The sequence below is a fragment of the Mauremys mutica genome, chromosome 2 (genome assembly GCF_020497125.1).
Source record: "Mauremys mutica isolate MM-2020 ecotype Southern chromosome 2, ASM2049712v1, whole genome shotgun sequence".
Taxonomy (NCBI): Eukaryota; Metazoa; Chordata; order Testudines; family Geoemydidae; genus Mauremys; species Mauremys mutica.
The window spans coordinates 219,461,409-219,479,801 of record NC_059073.1 but is presented as its reverse complement, the minus strand read 5'-3'; the positions used below and the strand labels follow the sequence as shown (position 1 = coordinate 219,479,801).

The 18,393-nt window shown below is 43.7% G+C and overlaps 1 protein-coding gene across 3 annotated transcripts in view; it reads right to left on the bottom strand.

Annotated features, from left to right (window-relative positions):
• The window catches only part of OSBPL10 (oxysterol binding protein like 10), a 144,378-nt gene that overhangs the window by 103,960 nt on the left and 22,025 nt on the right, over positions 1 to 18,393 (bottom strand). For all 3 annotated transcript variants that reach the window (XM_045007258.1, XM_045007259.1, XM_045007260.1), the window contains one exon: positions 15,229 to 15,420. In XM_045007258.1, coding sequence (XP_044863193.1) covers positions 15,229 to 15,420 — 192 coding nt within the window. The remainder of the gene's footprint in view (positions 1 to 15,228; positions 15,421 to 18,393) is intronic.

Sequence of the window (18,393 nt, the reverse complement as noted above, 5' to 3'; positions counted from 1 at the left end):
TGTGGGAAGGGGAAGGAAGTGTGTGGGTCATTCCGCTTCCTGTTCCAACGCCCCGTGGTGCATCGCTTCACTTCCCAGCAGTCACAGTTTCGCCGTCCACGTTTCTTGCCATTGTGAGTTCAGCACGCTGTGAAATGGAGCCTGAGCTGCTGAGGAATTTGCTGCTGACTGTCGCCAGCACATCACGTTTGGCAGTTGAGCTATTCCTCCTTCAGCTCCAAAGTGACAGTGAGGAGTCCGATGATGATATGGATTTGCCTAAAGCGGGTGACATGAAATTGCTTGTGGCGGTAACGGAAATGCTCAGCACCGTGGAACGCCGCTTTTGGGCTTGTGAGACAAGCAGTGAGTGGTGGGATCACATTGTCATGGAAGTCTGGGATGACGAGCAGTGGCTGCAGAACTTTCGTATGAGAAAAGCCACTTTCATGGGACTGTGTGCTGAGCTCGCCCCCACCCTGCGGCGCAAGGACACAAGATTGAGAGCTGCCCTGACGGTGGAAAAGAGGGTGGCTATTGCAATGTGGAAGCTGGCAACTCCAGATAGCTACCGGTCGGTCGGGAACCAGTTTGGGGTGGGAAAGTCGACCGTTGGAATCGTGTTGATGCAAGTTTGCAGGGCCATTAATTGCATCCTGCTAAGGAGAACCGTGACTGTGGGGAACGTGCAGGACATTGTGGATGGCTTTTCAGAAATGGGTTTCCCTAACTGTGGAGGGGCAATAGATGGGACGCATATTCCTATTCTGGCACCACCCCACCTAGCCTACGAGTACATTAATCGCAAGGGGTATTTCTCTATGGTTCTCCAGGCGCTTGTGGATCACCGTGGGCGTTTCATTGATATTTACACAGGCTGGCCTGGAAAAGTGCATGATGCACGCATCTTTCGGAACAGTGGCCTGTTCAGGAAGATGCAGGAAGGTACATTTTTCCCAGACCGAAAGATCACAGTAAGGGACGTTGAAATGCCCATTGTGATCCTTGGGGACCCCGCTTACCCATCAATGCCTTGGCTCATGAAACCATATACAGGGAAGCTGAACAGGAGCCAGGACCGTTTCAACTACAGGCTGAGCCGATGCCGAATGACTGTGGAGTGTGCTTTTGGCCGTTTAAAAGCTCGCTGGAGATGTCTGTATGGGAAGCTAGACTTGGGGGAAAGAAGCATCTCTGCGGTTATATCCGCGTGCTGTACCCTCCATAATATTTGTGAAGGGAAGGGTGAAGCATTCAGCCAGGCATGGACCAACGAGGTGCAAGTCCTGGAGGCTGAATTTGCACAGCCAGACAGCAGGGCTACTAGAGACGCCCACCACAGGGCAACAAGGATTAGGGATGCCTTGAGGGAGAAATTTGAGGCTGAAAGCCAACAGTAATGTTTTTTTGCCTTGACCAGGAGTGATGTGCACTGGTTACAGTGCTTTTAAGTGCCTGTGTTTTCCTTGATGTTTGTTACCTGTGTTTTCATTGGGGTTTGTTATCTTTCACTTTATGCAATAATAAAAACTGATTCATAATCAAAGAAATCATTTATTTAAAAAAAAAGGAAGTACACGGGCAGGGGGGTTGGTTGTTGAACTGTACATTCATAGTTTTTCATATGTACTGCCAGGAGTGCTGTGCACCTCAGGATTGTACTGTTGCATGGTGATGGGGGTTGAGTGCAGAGGGTAAGGGTCGTAGTTCTCTGGGCTCATAGGTGACCGTACAGGTGTCGGGGGCAGCTGGTGATGGTGTAGGTAAGAACCTGGATGCTGGGGAATGGGACTTGGAGCTGACATTGGTGCATAGGGGAAAGAGGTTTGGGAGGGTGGGGGTTTGGCACGGTAGTGCTCTGCCTGCATTGCTACCATTGACTGCATACAGTCTGTTTGGCGCGCAATGAGGTTTATAAGCTGCCTCGTGGTTTTCTTCAGCGTCAACGCCTTTCTCCTGCTTTCTGTTTGCCTCCAGTGATGCATCTTTTCTCTCCATTCCTGCGCATTTTTATTCTCTGTTGCACACTGGTTCATAACTGCCTTCACCAATTCTTCTTTGCTTTTGTTCGGTTTCCTCCTCAGGTTTTGAAGCTTTCTTTCAGTCACTGATAAGACCGGCCCAGGACTACTCAAGGTCACTGTAAAAATACAGCAAATGATACATTTTAAGAGAGCTTCCATTGTGTATAATCTGAAGTTATTTTAAAGTCTCACAAGCATTCCTCACACATTTCAGCAACTGCTAGAGAATTCACAGCCTCCCAGAAATGGTAATGGTAATTAACCCTGGGGTTTCCTTCTGCGGTCTGCTCGAGCAGGGTGCTTCTTGCTTCATGGCTAGGCTGCCTGTTTCGGGGCTTTCTGTTAAACGCAGCAGTGCCATGTCCCTCAGGAATTAACCCTGGGGTTTCCTTCCGCGGTCTGCTCGAGCAGGGTGCTTCTTGCTTCATGGCTAGGCTGCCTGTTTCGGGGCTTTCTGTTAAACGCAGCAGTGCCATGTCCCTCAGGAATTAACCCTGGGGTTTCCTTCCGCGGTCTGCTCGAGCAGGGTGCTTCTTGCTTCATGGCTAGGCTGCTTGATGTTAAACGCAGCAGTGCCATGTCCCTCAGGAATTAACCCTGGGGTTTCCTTCCGCGGTCTGCTCGAGCAGGGTGCTGGGGCTTTGTTAAACGCAGCAGTGCCATGTCCCTCAGGAATTAACCCTGGGGTTTCCTTCCGCGGTCTGCTCGAGCAGGGTGCTGGGGCTTTGTTAAATGCAGCAGTGCCATGTCCCTCAGGAATTAACCCTGGGGTTTCCTTCTGCGGTCTGCTCGAGCAGGGTGCTTCTTGCTTCATGGCTAGGCTGCTTGATGTTAAACGCAGCAGTGCCATGTCCCTCAGGAATTAACCCTGGGGTTTCCTTCCGCGGTCTGCTCGAGCAGGGTGCTTCTTGCTTCATGGCTAGGCTGCCTGTTTCGGGGCTTTGTTAACCCTGGGGTTCCTGGGGTTCCTGCCTGCCGCGCTATGCAGTTGGGGAAACCAGCACTGAAACACTCCCTCCATTTCCCACAGGAGTTAATACTTGAAGATATCTCCCTTCTGCGGGTTACCAAAGAAGCAAGGGAGGGTCTCCTACAACAATGCGGATTCCGCCCGGATCCTTATGCAGCGTGCCTCTGTGCAAGCATGGTTCCCCCACCCCTCCTGGAACAGTGGCGCGGACGCGTTAGCCTGAATGGGACAGGGACCACAATGGCTCTCCCTTTAAACTTGGTCACGCGAATTGCCTATGCTCTTGCAGAAACTTTTGAAGAGATTACAGAGGCAGATTACTGCGACGTGATAGACCACATCAATGGGATATTCCATGTCTAGGCATGCAGGCATGCAGCCATACCATCCCCCCTACTCTCCCAAAACCTTTGCATTGCAATAAAAGCTGCTTACCTGGGACCTGCTCCTGTGATTCTTCTGCACCAAGTTCCAGGGGCTGCGACTGGCTAGCTTCCTCCTGGCTTGAGAAGAGCTCCTGACTGCATGCCTCCTCCGGGCTGGCTTCCCCCACCACAGTAGCCTCACTGTCTGCCTCCCCCTCCCGCTCCTCTACCGGCTCTGAACTGTCCATCGTGGTCCTTGGATTTACAGAGGGGTCACCCCCATAAATCGCATCCAGCTCCTTGTAAAACCGGCAGGTCGTGGGGGCACTGCCGGATCTGCGGTTGCCCTCACGTGCTTTGCAATAGGCACTCCGGAGCTCCTTTACTTTTACCCTGCACTGCAGCGCGTCACGCTCATGGCCCCTTTCCAGCATAGCTCTCAATACCTGGGCAAAGGTATCATAATTCTTACGGCTAGAGCGCAGCTGTGCCTGCACAGATTCCTCCCCCCAAACACTGATGAGGTCCATCAGCTCGCCATTGCTCCATGCTGGGGCTCGTTTGCCACGTGGAGGCATGGTCACCTGTAAAGATTCACTGATTGCATTCCATACCTGGCTGAGCAAACAGGAAGGGGATTTTTAAAATTCCCGGGGCATTTAAAGGGCGGGTCACCTGAGGCCAGGGAAGTAGAGTCTGACCTGATGAGCAGAGTGGCTGAACAGGCATTCTGGGATACATCCTTATACCCTGGAGGCCAATCACAGCGCTGGTGTGTGGCCACACTTGATGACCAGCGCTGCAGCACCAGCGCTGGAATCCTTATTCCCCATGCCGAGAGGGGTGTTCGGCCAGCGCTGCAGCCAGGGAGTTGCAGCGCTGGAAGTGCCTTGCAGGTGTGGCCACTTACTAATTGCAGCGCTGGTGGAGGCTTTCCAGCGCTGCAAATCGCCAGTGTAGCCATACCCTTAGGCAGTTAACTGTCCCCACATGGACATGGTCTGGCTCATTCTCTTCAAGAGAGCTTGTCACAGGTCAGCTAGGCAAAAGGGCCAGCTCTGTGACAAGAGTATTAAATCTTAACTGATTTTCCTTGGTCACATAACAATATAACTAACAAAAGCAGCTGGTTTTGCACTTTATCCTAGATCCCCTTTTTGCTTTCCTTTCTCCTCCTATTTCCCATTTTCCACAATATTCCTTCACACTATGTCACTTTTCATCCAACAGGACGAGAGAAAAGAGTGTTCTAATACCCAAACTAATTTCCATCTCTCACCACCTGCCTAGTTTTCATCTTCCCACACACCAAAAAATGAAACTATAAACTGACCCTGACAGAAAACTAGACATTACAGCTCTGTACCAAAAAATGATACCTACACTGTATCTACAATTGTACCAGACTAACACATACTGTATAGCTATTTTCTTAAACTGAGTTTACTAGTATTATGGATAAAAATGTTCTTTGTATTGTAGTTTTCATTAGTGATAAGACAATATCAAAGTCTGGAAATGCAATTCCATATTTTTATATTTATGTATATACATACACATGCACATGCAAACACTTGGATGCTTATCAATACTATTTCAATCTGGAAGCCATGCCAAACAACAACCTGCTCTCTTTTGCTAAGCCTGCAGTACTACTTGGTTCAGTAGCAGTGGAAATACCATGAAATTAGCCTCTCCTTTTGATTTCAGTATTTCCAGTCCTGACTAAAAGGAGAAGAATAATTTTGAAATGAGAATTCTAACAAAATTTTGCAAAACTGAGAAAAGCAAATTTGAGGGCAAAGACTCATGGTCTTATTTTATCTGAACCAGTTTAAATCCAGCATCATCAAAAGAATACTGGACTAGCATACCAAAAATTGCTGCAATAAGACTAGTTATAAAGTTATTTTCCCAGACCTACTTTAAACTAGATTATCTGTTCAGAAGGCAACTCAGGAAGGCAAAAAAATATGATAAAACTGCTTTCAGTAAGTACATTCTTCCATTGAGCTTCAGCCAGTTACAATACTTCTCTTTTTACTTTGATCTAACAAAGGTTACATCTATGAAAAAACATGACTCATTATCACCTGTGGAGAAGTGAGGGCGGTGGAAGTAATAGCCTAAAATTACTCTCTGACAGAAAATTATCCTAAACCTTCTCATTTTTACTTGATATTTTATTTAGAAATACAGGAGAGGAGGGAAATTACTTGGACTTTTTTTCCATAAAACTATAAACAAAAACATGTAGAGATACTCATGAAAGCTTTCTAGCTGATAATTAAGGGTTAATATAAAAACATAAGAACAAAAACAAAATCATTCATAAAGAATAATTCATTCAAGCACTCCATTAAAAATAAATGGTCAAAATAACATATTACCCTAGAAGCACATGACACTATTCAAAAGTAGTTCTATTGAATTGTCCATATAAAAATGCAATAACAAAGGCTAACACTGACCAATAAACAGATTGAAGAAGATCTGTGCCCTTTAAGACATAAGATTTTTTTTTAAGTTTCATTCACTTATTGTAAAGGTACATAACTGGATGAACTATAAACTCCCTTTGAGTTTAAAATATACAAAACACAATAAAAGAGCAATACAAAGAGAATTTTATAGGCTCTACTGTTACATGTTTTTAACCCAGAACCACTCATTGTTTCAATTACTGAAAAGCCCTCATGAAAAAGTCTTATTTAATTTCTTTAAAACTCTTTTGGTTTCATCCCAGTTAATTACTATAAGATCCTAGCAAAAATTACTGTAAGGCGGTGTCTATACTACAGAATTTTACAGAAGATTCCCACTAGTTCTATTACTGGTTCTGTCAAACTAATGGTGGCACTGATGTAGATAAGGCTCTTCAGCTTCTGGACCAAAACACACACTGCTCTGAGATGCGAGTACACCGATTTCATGTAGTTCAATGGATGTTAAGCATATCAGAAATCAGGAGGAGCCTTTTAACTTTACATTGTAGCTAACAATTCTGCTTGTAGTTTAGAGAACACTGCAAATGCAAGCATTTTATATCAAATTGCCAAGAGAAAAATAGTTTAAAATCAGAAATGCAATTCCATATTATATATTGATCATAAAACCTGTGTGTAAGTTACTAGAAGTCCCCTTTAAGTACACTGCCTTGTTAATTAGATCAGCTTGCTGAGACTGCAGCTGCTGCAAGCTCCCTCCATCCTGAGCCCTGGTATGTCTCCCCTGCTCTATGGAAGATGGGGTAAGCGGGGTGCAGAAGCAGGGGAACACCCTGACATTAGCCACCTTCTTCCTTCCCTCCCCTCAGCACAGCAAGTAGGAGTCTTGGGGAGCAGCTCTAAGGCAGAGGGCAGGAACAGCACATGGCAGTGGGGGGAGGGACAGCTGAACTGCAGGCAGCTGCTGCACGGGGAACTTAGGGAAGCAGGGAGCTGAAGGGGTGGCTGCCGGTCCACCCTGGTTCCAAGCCCCCACCAGCTAGCTGCAACGGGCTGCTCTTCCTGCAAGCAGTAGACAAAGCAGGTGGCTACCAAATGACGTTAGAAGGGAGCACTGCACAACTTTAAACGAGCATGTTCCCTAATTGATCAGCAACGAAACAACGTTAACCGAGACGACTTTAAGTGAGGAGTTAATATACTGAGGTGGCTCATATAGTGGCTTTTACTATTGCTTATTTTGATGCTAAAACTTCAATTCTTTTACAAAGAAACAGAAATACTACATACTGTACAAATCTATAATCTTTTAAATAAACTCGTCATCCAAATCATAATGAGCTCTTTATCCAAGAGAAACAAAAAAGAAAAGGGAAAAGAAAGAATTCCACCTCTTGTTGCATTTTTGGTTCTTCATCCCTCTCCTCCTCCTCTTCTGGAGAATCAATCTAGGCAGCAGCCTTACCAGCCATACCAGAGCATTGACAAATGCAATTAGATATTTTGGGTCCATGGACATCCATCCCTTCTCCAGTAATAATGCAAAGCAATTATAAACTATTATGAATAGGGACTGAAAAACCCACTCACCTAGAACAGGGGTCAGCAACCTATGGCACGCGAGCCGATTTTTGATGGCATGCAAGGCAGGCTGAGCCGCTCAGCCCACCGCCGCTCTGGGGCTCCCGCTGCTGGCTAGCCGGGATCCCGCCACCGGTCCCACTCAGCGCCCGCTGCTGGCCTAGGGTTCCTTCCCCCAGGCCAGCAGCGGGCTAAGACCCCAGCCAGACAGGGTCCAGGCCTCCAGCCCTGCTCAGCCCTACCAGCCACCAGCTCCACTCAACTCCGCTGCCAATCTGGGGTTCCAGCCAGTTAACAACTGATCACTCAGAAGCCTATGTGCAGCTTAAGGTATCCAAATAGGTGCCACCAGACATTGGAAAACTCAGCAAGGAAAACCAAGGGCAAGGATCACACTAAACTAATAAGTTCTGCATTTTAATTTAATTTTAAATAAAGCTGCTGAAACATTTTGAAAACCTTGTTTATTTTACATAGAACAGTAGTTTGGTTATATATTATAGACAGACCTTCTAAAAAACGTTAAAATGTATTAGTGGCACGCGAAGCCTTAAATTAGAGTGTGTACATGAAGACTCGGCAGACCACTGCTGAAAAGTTGCCGACCCCGACCTAGAGCCAAGTGAGCTGAGTGAGGCCAAGAAGCCACTGGCTCCTCTGGAAGGGAGGTGGGGAGGGTATAAATCAGAATAGTCCAAGTTCTTTCTGTGGAGGGATTGAGGAAGCAAAATGAATGGAGTCACTACATTTGTACGAGGATAGGCATGAGGAGGCAGGGCCCAGAGTAGCCCAAGCAGTTGCTTTTTGCACAGGATTAGACAGACGGCACAAGGATCTTGTGTCTCAGTGCTCTTTTAAGAGGCAGAAAAGGGGAGGAAGGAACAGAGGACTTGCTCTTGAATGTGGGATTCTCTCCTGCTAGAACAAACTTCATTGACCTGCAAGGCACAAATCTCTGACCTTGTCTTCCTTCAGACCACAAAATAGCACATCAATTTACCCAAAAAACACAGACAACTCAAGAAGAGAGTTTTTGTTTAATTTCCGAATTCAGAGAGGCATTTGGATACCCCTATGATGGGCACAGCATAAGAATCTAAAAAGATTAGTATATAGCCCCGGTGTAGCATGACGACCTAGGAGGCAGAGGACCTCCTGAGCACCCAGGAAAGCAGCAGGAATGAAGGCAGCAGCAGCACAGAACTGATTTATCCATTTGAGAGGGAATATATTGTTATGGTAAGAGAAGCCAGAACCGATGGGGGAAAAGAACTGATTTATTGTGTGGTAAGAAGGTATGCCAATGAAAATCTAATATGTATGCCTTTCAGCATGTGTGGTGATGGAGATTTAATCTATTCGGATTGTAAACTCTTTGGGGCAGGGATTGGCTCTGTTATTTGTTTGTACAGTTCAGAGCACAACAGAGCCCTGACCTCTCAGTGCTGCTGCAATACAAATACAATTTATTTTTTCAAACTCCAATGGTGAAGTTCTTTAATTTGTACAATGTTCCAGGAGCATTAACTTAAAAGCAGCCTTCAAAAGTTAAAGGCATATGGCTAGCTGCTTTAAATCTGTAGCTACAAAAGAATGTTTTAAAGTGTCTAGACTGCAGTTTCTTTGTTAAGAAGAAAAACAGAAAGGCATCTCTAGAGAAGAAAGAAATTCAGATGTCAAAGCAAAAACAGAAAGCAATTCTGGGGCAGTATATAGGCTTTACAATGTCAAATTGTATGCATAGTTCAGAATCCAGAGGTGGCAAATGGCACCTTTTGAGGGCCACACTGAAGACAGACTATCTGTACAATAGATAGATTGTGTAAATCTAACCAAATTCATTTTGCAAGAAATAAATACCTTCTTTCTTGTTTTTCCATTAATGCCACATGGATAGCATGTTCCTCCATCACAAGCTGGTAATAAAGGGTATTAAAGCAGCAGTGCTCAACCATCAAATAACAGAATCAGGAGAGCACCAAAACAGTTCCAATACAACACAATATTAGTTTGAATGAAATAGTCTACACAAAATATCTCAAAATGCTTTACCAACTTAAGTAACATAACTCTCACGCTGCTGTTGTTTAAGAATCTTAAGCAGGGGAAGAAAGGTAACATTTGAAAACAGAGAGTTGATGCTTAGAGACACAGGAAAGCTTTTCAGATGGCAAGAGCTCCAGAGGAGAAGGCTCTCACTTCATCCTTAGTGACAAGGTGGTGGAAAAGGACAGAGGGAACAGATCCTGGGGAGCACTAATGGAGCAGTATGAGGGAGATATGGACATGGAAAAGCTTTTTTGGATGGCATATGTGAGCAAAAGGCCAGGAACTTAGTGTGGCCAGAGAAAAAGAGAATTATTACTTCAGAAGAGTCAAACCCAAAACAGATGAAGACATGCATGAACATTCCAGCAGAGGAGTGAGCAAGAAAGTAAGAAAACACAGAACTGATGCAATCTTATCATAACCCAAGGAAATGGATATATTCTTTTGATTAAGAAATTATTATTTCTTTAATAAGTGTCTATCCAGAATAGCGTAGCTGAAGTCGACGTATCTTAGGTCAAAATAAAATTACTTACTTCGCATCCTCGCGGCGCTGGATCGACGGCTGCGGCTACCCTGTCGACTTTGCTTCCGTCTCTCACACTGCTGGAGTTCAGCAGACAACGGGAGAGCAATCGGGGATCGATTTATCACGTCTACACTACACACGATAAATCGATCCCTGATAGATTGATCGCTACCTGCCGATCCAGTGGGTAGTGTAGACGTACCCTAAGAGTGCATCCTCCAACTGCAACAGTGGCACTATGGCATGAGGAGGGGCATAGTCTTTCAGGTAACCAAGTGTCAAATCACTTGGCCTTTTAGAGGTTAAAAGCAACATCTTGAATTCCATCCTGAAACTCATCGGTAGCTGTACACCAGTGCTCCCAAGGAGACATTGCACTCAAACTGGCCACTGTATTCTGTAATAGCTTCATTTCCAGAGTAGTCTAAAGTGATAGTTCCATCCAGAGCACATTACAATAGAGTGTGAAGTTAAACTTACCCCTTTGTTTACATGCAGAAGAAAATACATTCAAATTATTCCAACTATCAAATCACACACAGAGATCACTTAGGGAACTTTGTGGAACCTCAGAGTTATGAACTGACCAGTCAACCACACACCTCATTTGGACCTGGAAGTATGCAATCAGTCAGCAAGAGACAAAAAAAAAAGTAAATACAGTACAGTAGCGTGTTAAATGTAAACTACTAAAAAAATAAAGGGAAATTTTTTTAAAATAAGATTTGACAAAGTAAGGCAACTGTTTCTGTGCTTGTTTCATTTAAATAAAATGGTTAAAAGCAGCATTTTTCTTCTGCATAGTAAAGTTTCAATGCTGTATTAAGTCAATGTTCAGTTGTAAACTTTTGAAAGAACCACCATACGTTTTGTTCAGAGTTACAAACATTTCAGACTTACAAACAACCTCCATTCCCGAGGTGTCCATAACTCTGAGTTTCTACCGTATCAATACTTAGTCCTGCCATGAGTGCAGGGGACGGGACTAGATGACCTCTCAAGGTCCCTTCCAGTCCTGTGATTACTCTTCTCTCTCCCGCCCCCCCACTTTTCTGTCTGTTACACTGTAAAACTTTCAGGGCACGTCTTCCTCTTTGTTTGTACAGCCCCTAACACAAAGGGGCCCAAGTCTTGATTAGGACCTCAGAGCACTACTCTACAAATAATAAACAGTAATAAGTAAATTACCATCGAGGTCCCCCAAATTCTACAGCTTAGAAGCTAGCTATTTAAAAATTCTGTCAAGTAATTACACCAATTTTCATGTTTGTCTTCTTTATTCAACACCAGTCACCCCAATGACTTTATCTGAATCAGCTGAAACACTATTCTGAATACGTTCAGAGAGAATATAATTGCCTAATAACATTGCACCTGATCATCAACTCCCCACAATAATGAATATCCTCAGAAGATTGTTGTATATTTAAAATCTACTGTATGTGAAATACTAGTAAAAAAAATTTGCAATTCAAGCATTGCTACCACAAGATTGCACCAAACTAGATTTCCCTACTGTTAAAATAAACAAACACTTTCATGTGGAAGGAACGGATTCAAAAGAGAATACATTTATTTGAATCTTTTGGCATCCCATAAATGAAATACAGGTCCTGTCACAGTTTCAAATCTTTTTTTTTTTTTAATACTTAAAAATATTTGAAAAAGTAATTGATATGGAAAGAAATCTTTCCATGCAACTTATTAGTGTTGCCAACTTTCTAATCACACAAAACTGCACACCCAAGCCCCACCCATTCCCCCTGAGGCCCCGCCCCCCACCCCTTTCCCAAGGCCCCTCCCTCAGTGGCTCACTCTCCCCGGGCTGGGGCAGGGGGTTGGAGTGCGGGAGGGGGTGCGAGAGAGGGCTCCAGGCTGGGGCATGGAGTTGGGGTGCGGGAGGGGGTGAGGGCTCTGGTGATGAAGGTTTTGGGGTACAGAAGGGGCTCCAGGCTGGAGCCAAGGGATTCAGAGTGTGGGAGGGGGCTGCAGGTTTAGGCAAGAGGTTGGGATGAAGGAAGGGGTACAGGCTCTGGGCTGGGAGTGTGGGCTCTGGGGTGGGGCTGGGGATGAGGGGCTCAGGGTGTGGGAAGGGGCTCTGGGATGGGGCAGGAGGTTGGAGTGCAGGATGGGTGAGGTCTCCAGCTGGAGGTGCAGGCTCTGGGGTGGGGCTGGGGATGAGGGGTTTGGAGTGTAGGAGGGGGCTCCAGGCTGGGGCAGGGGGTTGGGCCTCGGGGTTGGGGGATGGCCTTACCTCAGGCGGCTCCTGGTCAGCAGCACAGCAGGGCTAAGGCAGATTTCCTGCCTATCCTGGCGCCGCGCTGCGCCCCAGAAGCGGCAAGCAGCAGGTCTGGCTCCTAGACGGGGGGGCGAGGAGGCTCCACATGCTGCTCTCACCCCACAGGCACCCCCCTCAGCTCCCACAGAGCTGGTTCTTGGGGCAGGGGCAGAGCACGGAGGCCCATGGCCTCCCCGGCTAGGAGCCAGATCTGCTGGCTGCTTCTGGGGCGCAGCGTGGTCCCTGGACAGGTAGGGACTAGCCTGCTTTAGCCCTGCAGCACCGCCGACCGGACTTTTAACAACCCAGTCGGCAGTGCTGACCAGAGCCACCAGGGTCCCTTTTTGACCAGGCATTCTAGTCAAAAACTGGACACCTGGCAACCCTACATCTTATTTATAAAAAAATTGGAAACTTTTGAAAGATTAGACTTCTAAACTATCCCTTCAAGAGGAAAATCAGATTGTCCAGCTATAAGGAGACATTCATATGGTTTTAATCAAACCGCAACTTTATTATTTATTTATTATTAGATGTCTGGGACTACCCAGCAGATAAGTGTACATAGTGCAGGTAACCCCATGCTCATTCAGTAACTACTGGCGGGGGTTCCACCAGCCTCCCTTCTTTTTCCATCCAGGTCCCCCAGCCAACCCCTTGCTGGGACCTTACCAGCCACCCCTCCTCATAAGAGGGCTAAGAAAGGAGTGTTGGCTCCCTGCTGCACCATTCATAGGAGCCCCCTCTCCCCCCTCCCTTGTTCCATTCCTTTAACCAACACCTCCTTTATGTCCTTTACCAAACCATTTATTCAGTCACTGTACCTTCCCTGGAGAGTTCCTGCACGGGACATCCACCCCACACTTACTGAATGAGTTGTGACATCATAGCCTAACTCCCTTCATGCCTCACATCAACAAAGCCGACCCCGAACCTGCTGTGGGTAAGGCGAAAACCCCCAACTCCACCTCGATCAATCTGGTGGTGAGGGAAAAATTCCTTCCCAGCCCCTCTCCCAAAAAAGGGGAGGCTAGCGCAATGCCCACAGCAGGTCTTGAGCAAACCTGGTATTTCACCACCTAAAGGGGAGGGAGGGTGGATGCTGCCTCAGCCAGATCCGTGTAAAAGAGGCTTCACCACACAGGGCAGCCCATTTTAAACCCTTCTGCCCATCCAGTTCCCAGGGGATGAGTTAGTGTTGCCACTCTGGTCCCTTGTCCCCTTTTGCAGCAGTTTGACCTCTCCCTTCCTCCCCCAACACAGACATAAAGCACAGTTCCTTTCATTCAGCCAGCCAGCCAAGTTCCCTCCCACTTCAAGATGCGGTGTGGTCATTTCCTTCAAGAGGCAAAAAAGATATGACAATATACGGTACTAAATCAAAACACCATATGTAACACCAGTAGATTAAGATATAGTAGAAAGCATTACAAGATTACAATCAATCCTCTTCTATACATATGGGGCTCCTACATAAAAATGAAATGAAGAACAACAAATGTTGCATATATAAATCAGAAGAGGAAACATACATGTATATTCTATATTATAACAACGTAATCCTGGAAAGCAGGAAGTGAACATGGTAAAAAGGGTTTTGTTCAACTCTTTTTCTTAACGTGAGATGGCTCCTTTGACTCTTCATAACAAAACAAGTGATACTCCAGAAACAAAAGGAAACCCCATTTCCCTCCAAATTGTAGACTGGGTCACCTTGACAGGTGATTTTGCAGCCTACGGCCCCAATTGTGCAAAAACTTAACATCAATTACTTAAAATGGACTTGAAATCAATGGGACTATTCAGAGGGCAGAAAATTAAACAGATCTGTAAAACTTTGCATGGTCAGACATTAGAATAGGCTCCCTTCCAATTAATTTACAACATGGAGACTTTTCAAGCAGTTGGACTCCTTTCATAAGCACTCATAATTAGTAATGTTTTATAATGAAGTATACACAACTATTTTGGAAAATCTTACGTATGTTGACTACAGACAGGAAAATTTATCTTTCTGTACATTATACAGGTTACTGAAAATTGTTTGGCAAAGGGTTTTGGTTTTTGGTACTTTTTTTTTAAATTTAAGATAGGATTCTGGTCTTTGGTTCAGCTACATTAGAAGTTTCTGAGCACTTATTTCAGTTTTCACCTGACCAGAGGGAGTAAAAATGCTCCTGTAATTCTTGCTAAATTATAACCTGACATGGTTTACGTCAAGGAAAAAGCAGAATACCTATGGGCTAATAGCTATGTTTTGCTTAAGTGAATAGAAGGGATGCACATGGCAGCATGAAAATGAAGTTTACCTTTGTTCCTCATGACACCATCTCTTTAAAATAAAATTACTTTGTGACATATAGTAAAACCTTTCCAAATCTCATTTCACCAACTCAAAAGCCCTATAGTCTCACACAAAAAAATAGGAGTTTCTAACACTTAGCAACAGACTAAATGTTACCAGTTTGTAAACACTACTGCTGTACTGAGGTCTTTTATCACTGACTTCATTAATGTTACAAAATAGAGAATACATTTACCGATCTATTATGTTATCAAATTAAATAACTTGTTAAAACAAGCAGTCAGTTTTGTACCCTTTTTATTGGGTGTTAGCTTACTTGCCCAAATTTGCAAAATTCAGTACTCCTCAATGGGTCTCCTACTCAGTGCAAATCAGTGAAAGTCTACTCAGTTCTTAACCATATAATTGGAGTATTGTTTAAATTGCATAACTACTAGGAATTTTAGCCATGAGTTGATCAAAATCCTGTTTTTAACAAAAGGGTAAAAGATACTCTATTTGTGAAGATTTAATTTCAAACTATACAAATATGCATTAAGTTGAGCTGCATATTCATTTTTACTATGCTACAAGGTAAAATGAGGTTAATTCTATTTAAACCATCAAAAATTCTTCTAAGACAGCATATGTATTTAAAGTCATAAGAAAAAAAGGATATTTGGAGCTCACACGCCAACAAGGACACACCACATAACTCCTACCTCTCTGACGTCATGGAGTTGGCCAGTATATTGACTTTTGGCTCTCCGGGCTGCTGCAGGCGATTTGTGATGTGTAACTGTAACAACGGTCGGTCCACTTTGACCCTGATGTTTTTGACTACTAGGAGATGCAGAATTACTCATCCCAGAAGGAAGCAAAGACAAGTTTCTGTTTCGCGAGGAGGGAGTGTTCTAGAATAAGCAACAGGATATTAAAATGAAGAATTAAGATACATGAGTACATAACGTCTGACCAAAAACTCTAAGGCTGCACTCTTCTTATAAAACTGAACCTGGAGAACTATAGGCATTCAAGTCTTACTGATGACAAAAAACGCTGATAACATGGTGAAATTATGGCAAGGATCAACTCTGATAATGCAGAAGTCGCTTACTATCTACCTGGTTTGTTGAGATTTCTGAAGTAGGCTTCCCTAGCTCTGGCGAGTGATTTCCAAACATTGCTATTTATTAATATGCTGCAAGTGTCTTTGTAGCTAAACACAGAAACCTTTTAAAGAGGGTAAATAATCTACTTTCCTAAGCACAAAAGAATCTCAATTACGCTGATACAACTAGATTTTATAAAGTCACTGACCTGTAATTCAGGAGGTATGTTTCCTGATTATACAAAAAGGTATTTAGTTAATGTTAATGCTTTCCCCTGATTAGTTTCTGAAATAGTTTGATGCTTCCTTTGCATAATTTTCAAAGCAGCAGCCATTGTAAGGCCCACACTCCAGGTTAAATTAAAATTTGAAGCAGAAGTGTGCTTTCAAAGCGTCAAGAGATATTTTGGGGAGTGGATGAGGACAGGAGAGGGAGGCAATGGGGAGATGGGGAGGCAGTGGGAGCCAGGGGCGCGTGGGGGTGAAACCCAAGGGAGGCAGCAGGGACTGGGGCACTGGGGTGGGGTGGGTGGAGAGCCCAGAGGAACACAAGTGCAGTTCCCCTGAAACTGTGACAATGATATTTTATTTCATTTTTTCTAAAGGCCCAAATCCAGCAAAGTACTTAAGCGTGCTTAAGTCCAAGCACTTGAGCAGTTCTGTTGATTTCAATGGGACTACTCACATGCTTATAACTGAGCATATGCTTAAGAGTTTGCTTAATTTGGGGCCCTAATGTCAGAACATATTATACTAAATAATAATTAAGAACTGGAAAGTCACACTATTAAACTTTGTAATGTTAACAGCAAAAGTGGGTCAGTTGTGAAGCTTCCATCCAAATTCAAGTTCCTCAACTTCAGATCCAAACCCAAGCCACTTCACAAGAGCGTTGGGATTCAGAATTCTGAACTGGCCCATCATGAAAATAAATGAGCTGTGAAGGTGAAATCTAGACCTAGATCTGATCTTCCTCATGTTTCTGAGTGATCTGGATTCTGTGTCCTAGTTTAGGGTCTATCTCTAGTTAACAGTGAACTGTAAAGAGAAAAGGGAATGGCAGGCAAGCCAAGAAACGTGACTTGACCGTCCCTGCTAACTGGGCACAGGAAATTGAGCACAGAAATTTGTTTTAATTTACTTTCCAAAAATTCTTTCAAACCACTATCCTCCTGCCATGAAATCTGTTTTACAGGTTTGCTAATGATACCCCATATTTATCATTCTGTGATACTACAGATACCAGAAGAGTCAGATGCCAGAAGAGACATCATAGCCACCAGGAAGGTTAGCAAGAGATTACTGGTACTTGTGATACCCAAGAGAGCCAATGTCTCCTTGTAAACCCAGAAGGGAGAGCAGATTCAAATGGGGAGGAAAATAATTTTATGAGGTTAAATTAGAACTGATTCCTGACATAATTATTGGTTGCTGATACTATCACAAGAGTGCTACAAATTATATCAAATGATTTTTTTGCAAATATCTGTTCTTCAAATTGATATAAAGCACCAGTGTAATCCAGAGTTTTTTTGTGTGTAGCTTGCTCTTAGAACAGTCTCTATCTGCTGTTACACAGTGTCATCAGACATTCGAAGTAGCTCTAGAAATCAAAACTCCTTTGTCTCGAGTGCCTGTCTTGAACCTCGCTGCATAACACCAGAGCCTTTAAATTGTGCCCTCCCCTCCCTGTCAGCAGTTACCAGTCTCCTCTACTATTAAAAATGGTCCGAGTTTTTTCCCCCTCTATGAGTTCAATTGTTCGCATATCTGATCTTTTAATGGGGTTGCTACTCCAGGGTTTGTTCACTGCATCACTCAAAGTTATTTTATACTAGAGAAAGCCTGAAGTATTGCAGTTTCAGTCAGGCACACAGATGTATCAGAACACAGATAATGTATCATTGTAGATATCACAGTGATAGATGCTTTAGTGTGTTATCTATATGTGGTCCATCACAGCCAAGGCCATTTTTGTCCACGTTTGAAAAATGTTGTTAGTGATTTAATTTCCACACTTACAGAGATCTATGTAATCTGCTTGCTAAGCTTCTTTCTTCTGTTTTATTATATTCTTGTTATATGCATACATCTTTTGTTTTGATTTTATTTTCGTATCAGACAAAATGGCATGTATTGTACACTAACAATAACATTTTAATAAAAAATGAGGGTGGCATAGATGCAATATTTTGAGTAAAATACAGGTATGATCCCACTATTTCTACATACAAGTTCTATATATTCAGACTTGCAAAGAACGGGTAGATGAGTTTTCATAGTTGCAAAGAAAATTATTGTAGTAAGTGAATGGAAATGGAAGAGGAAGTCTTATTTTCACCAGTAGTGCCTATATACTCAGAATAGCCTCAAATTTGAAACAGTATATTGTAATTTGGCCAGTAAATAGCAACTGAAAGTATTCCCGTTTTTATCCCTCAAAGGCTAGTTAATGGCACTGCAATCATGTATAATGACTGTCATTTTCATTAAAAGGTACTAGATCTAAAACTGATAAGCTTAATTTATAATTAGCATTGGGATTAAAGTCAGACGTGTATAATAGTCATGGTAATAGTAAATTTTGTCAACTCCAGATAATCCATTTTACCAACACATATAAAAGGGGAAAGGAGAGGTCTTTGTTACATATTTTAGGAGAGCAATTACCTCTACACTCAGCGAAAAGATTGAGACATCTGGTATGTCAGAACCTGATACTATAAGCCCTACACGTGCAGAACATACTGCAACTACTCTCTATGCAGTGTAACAA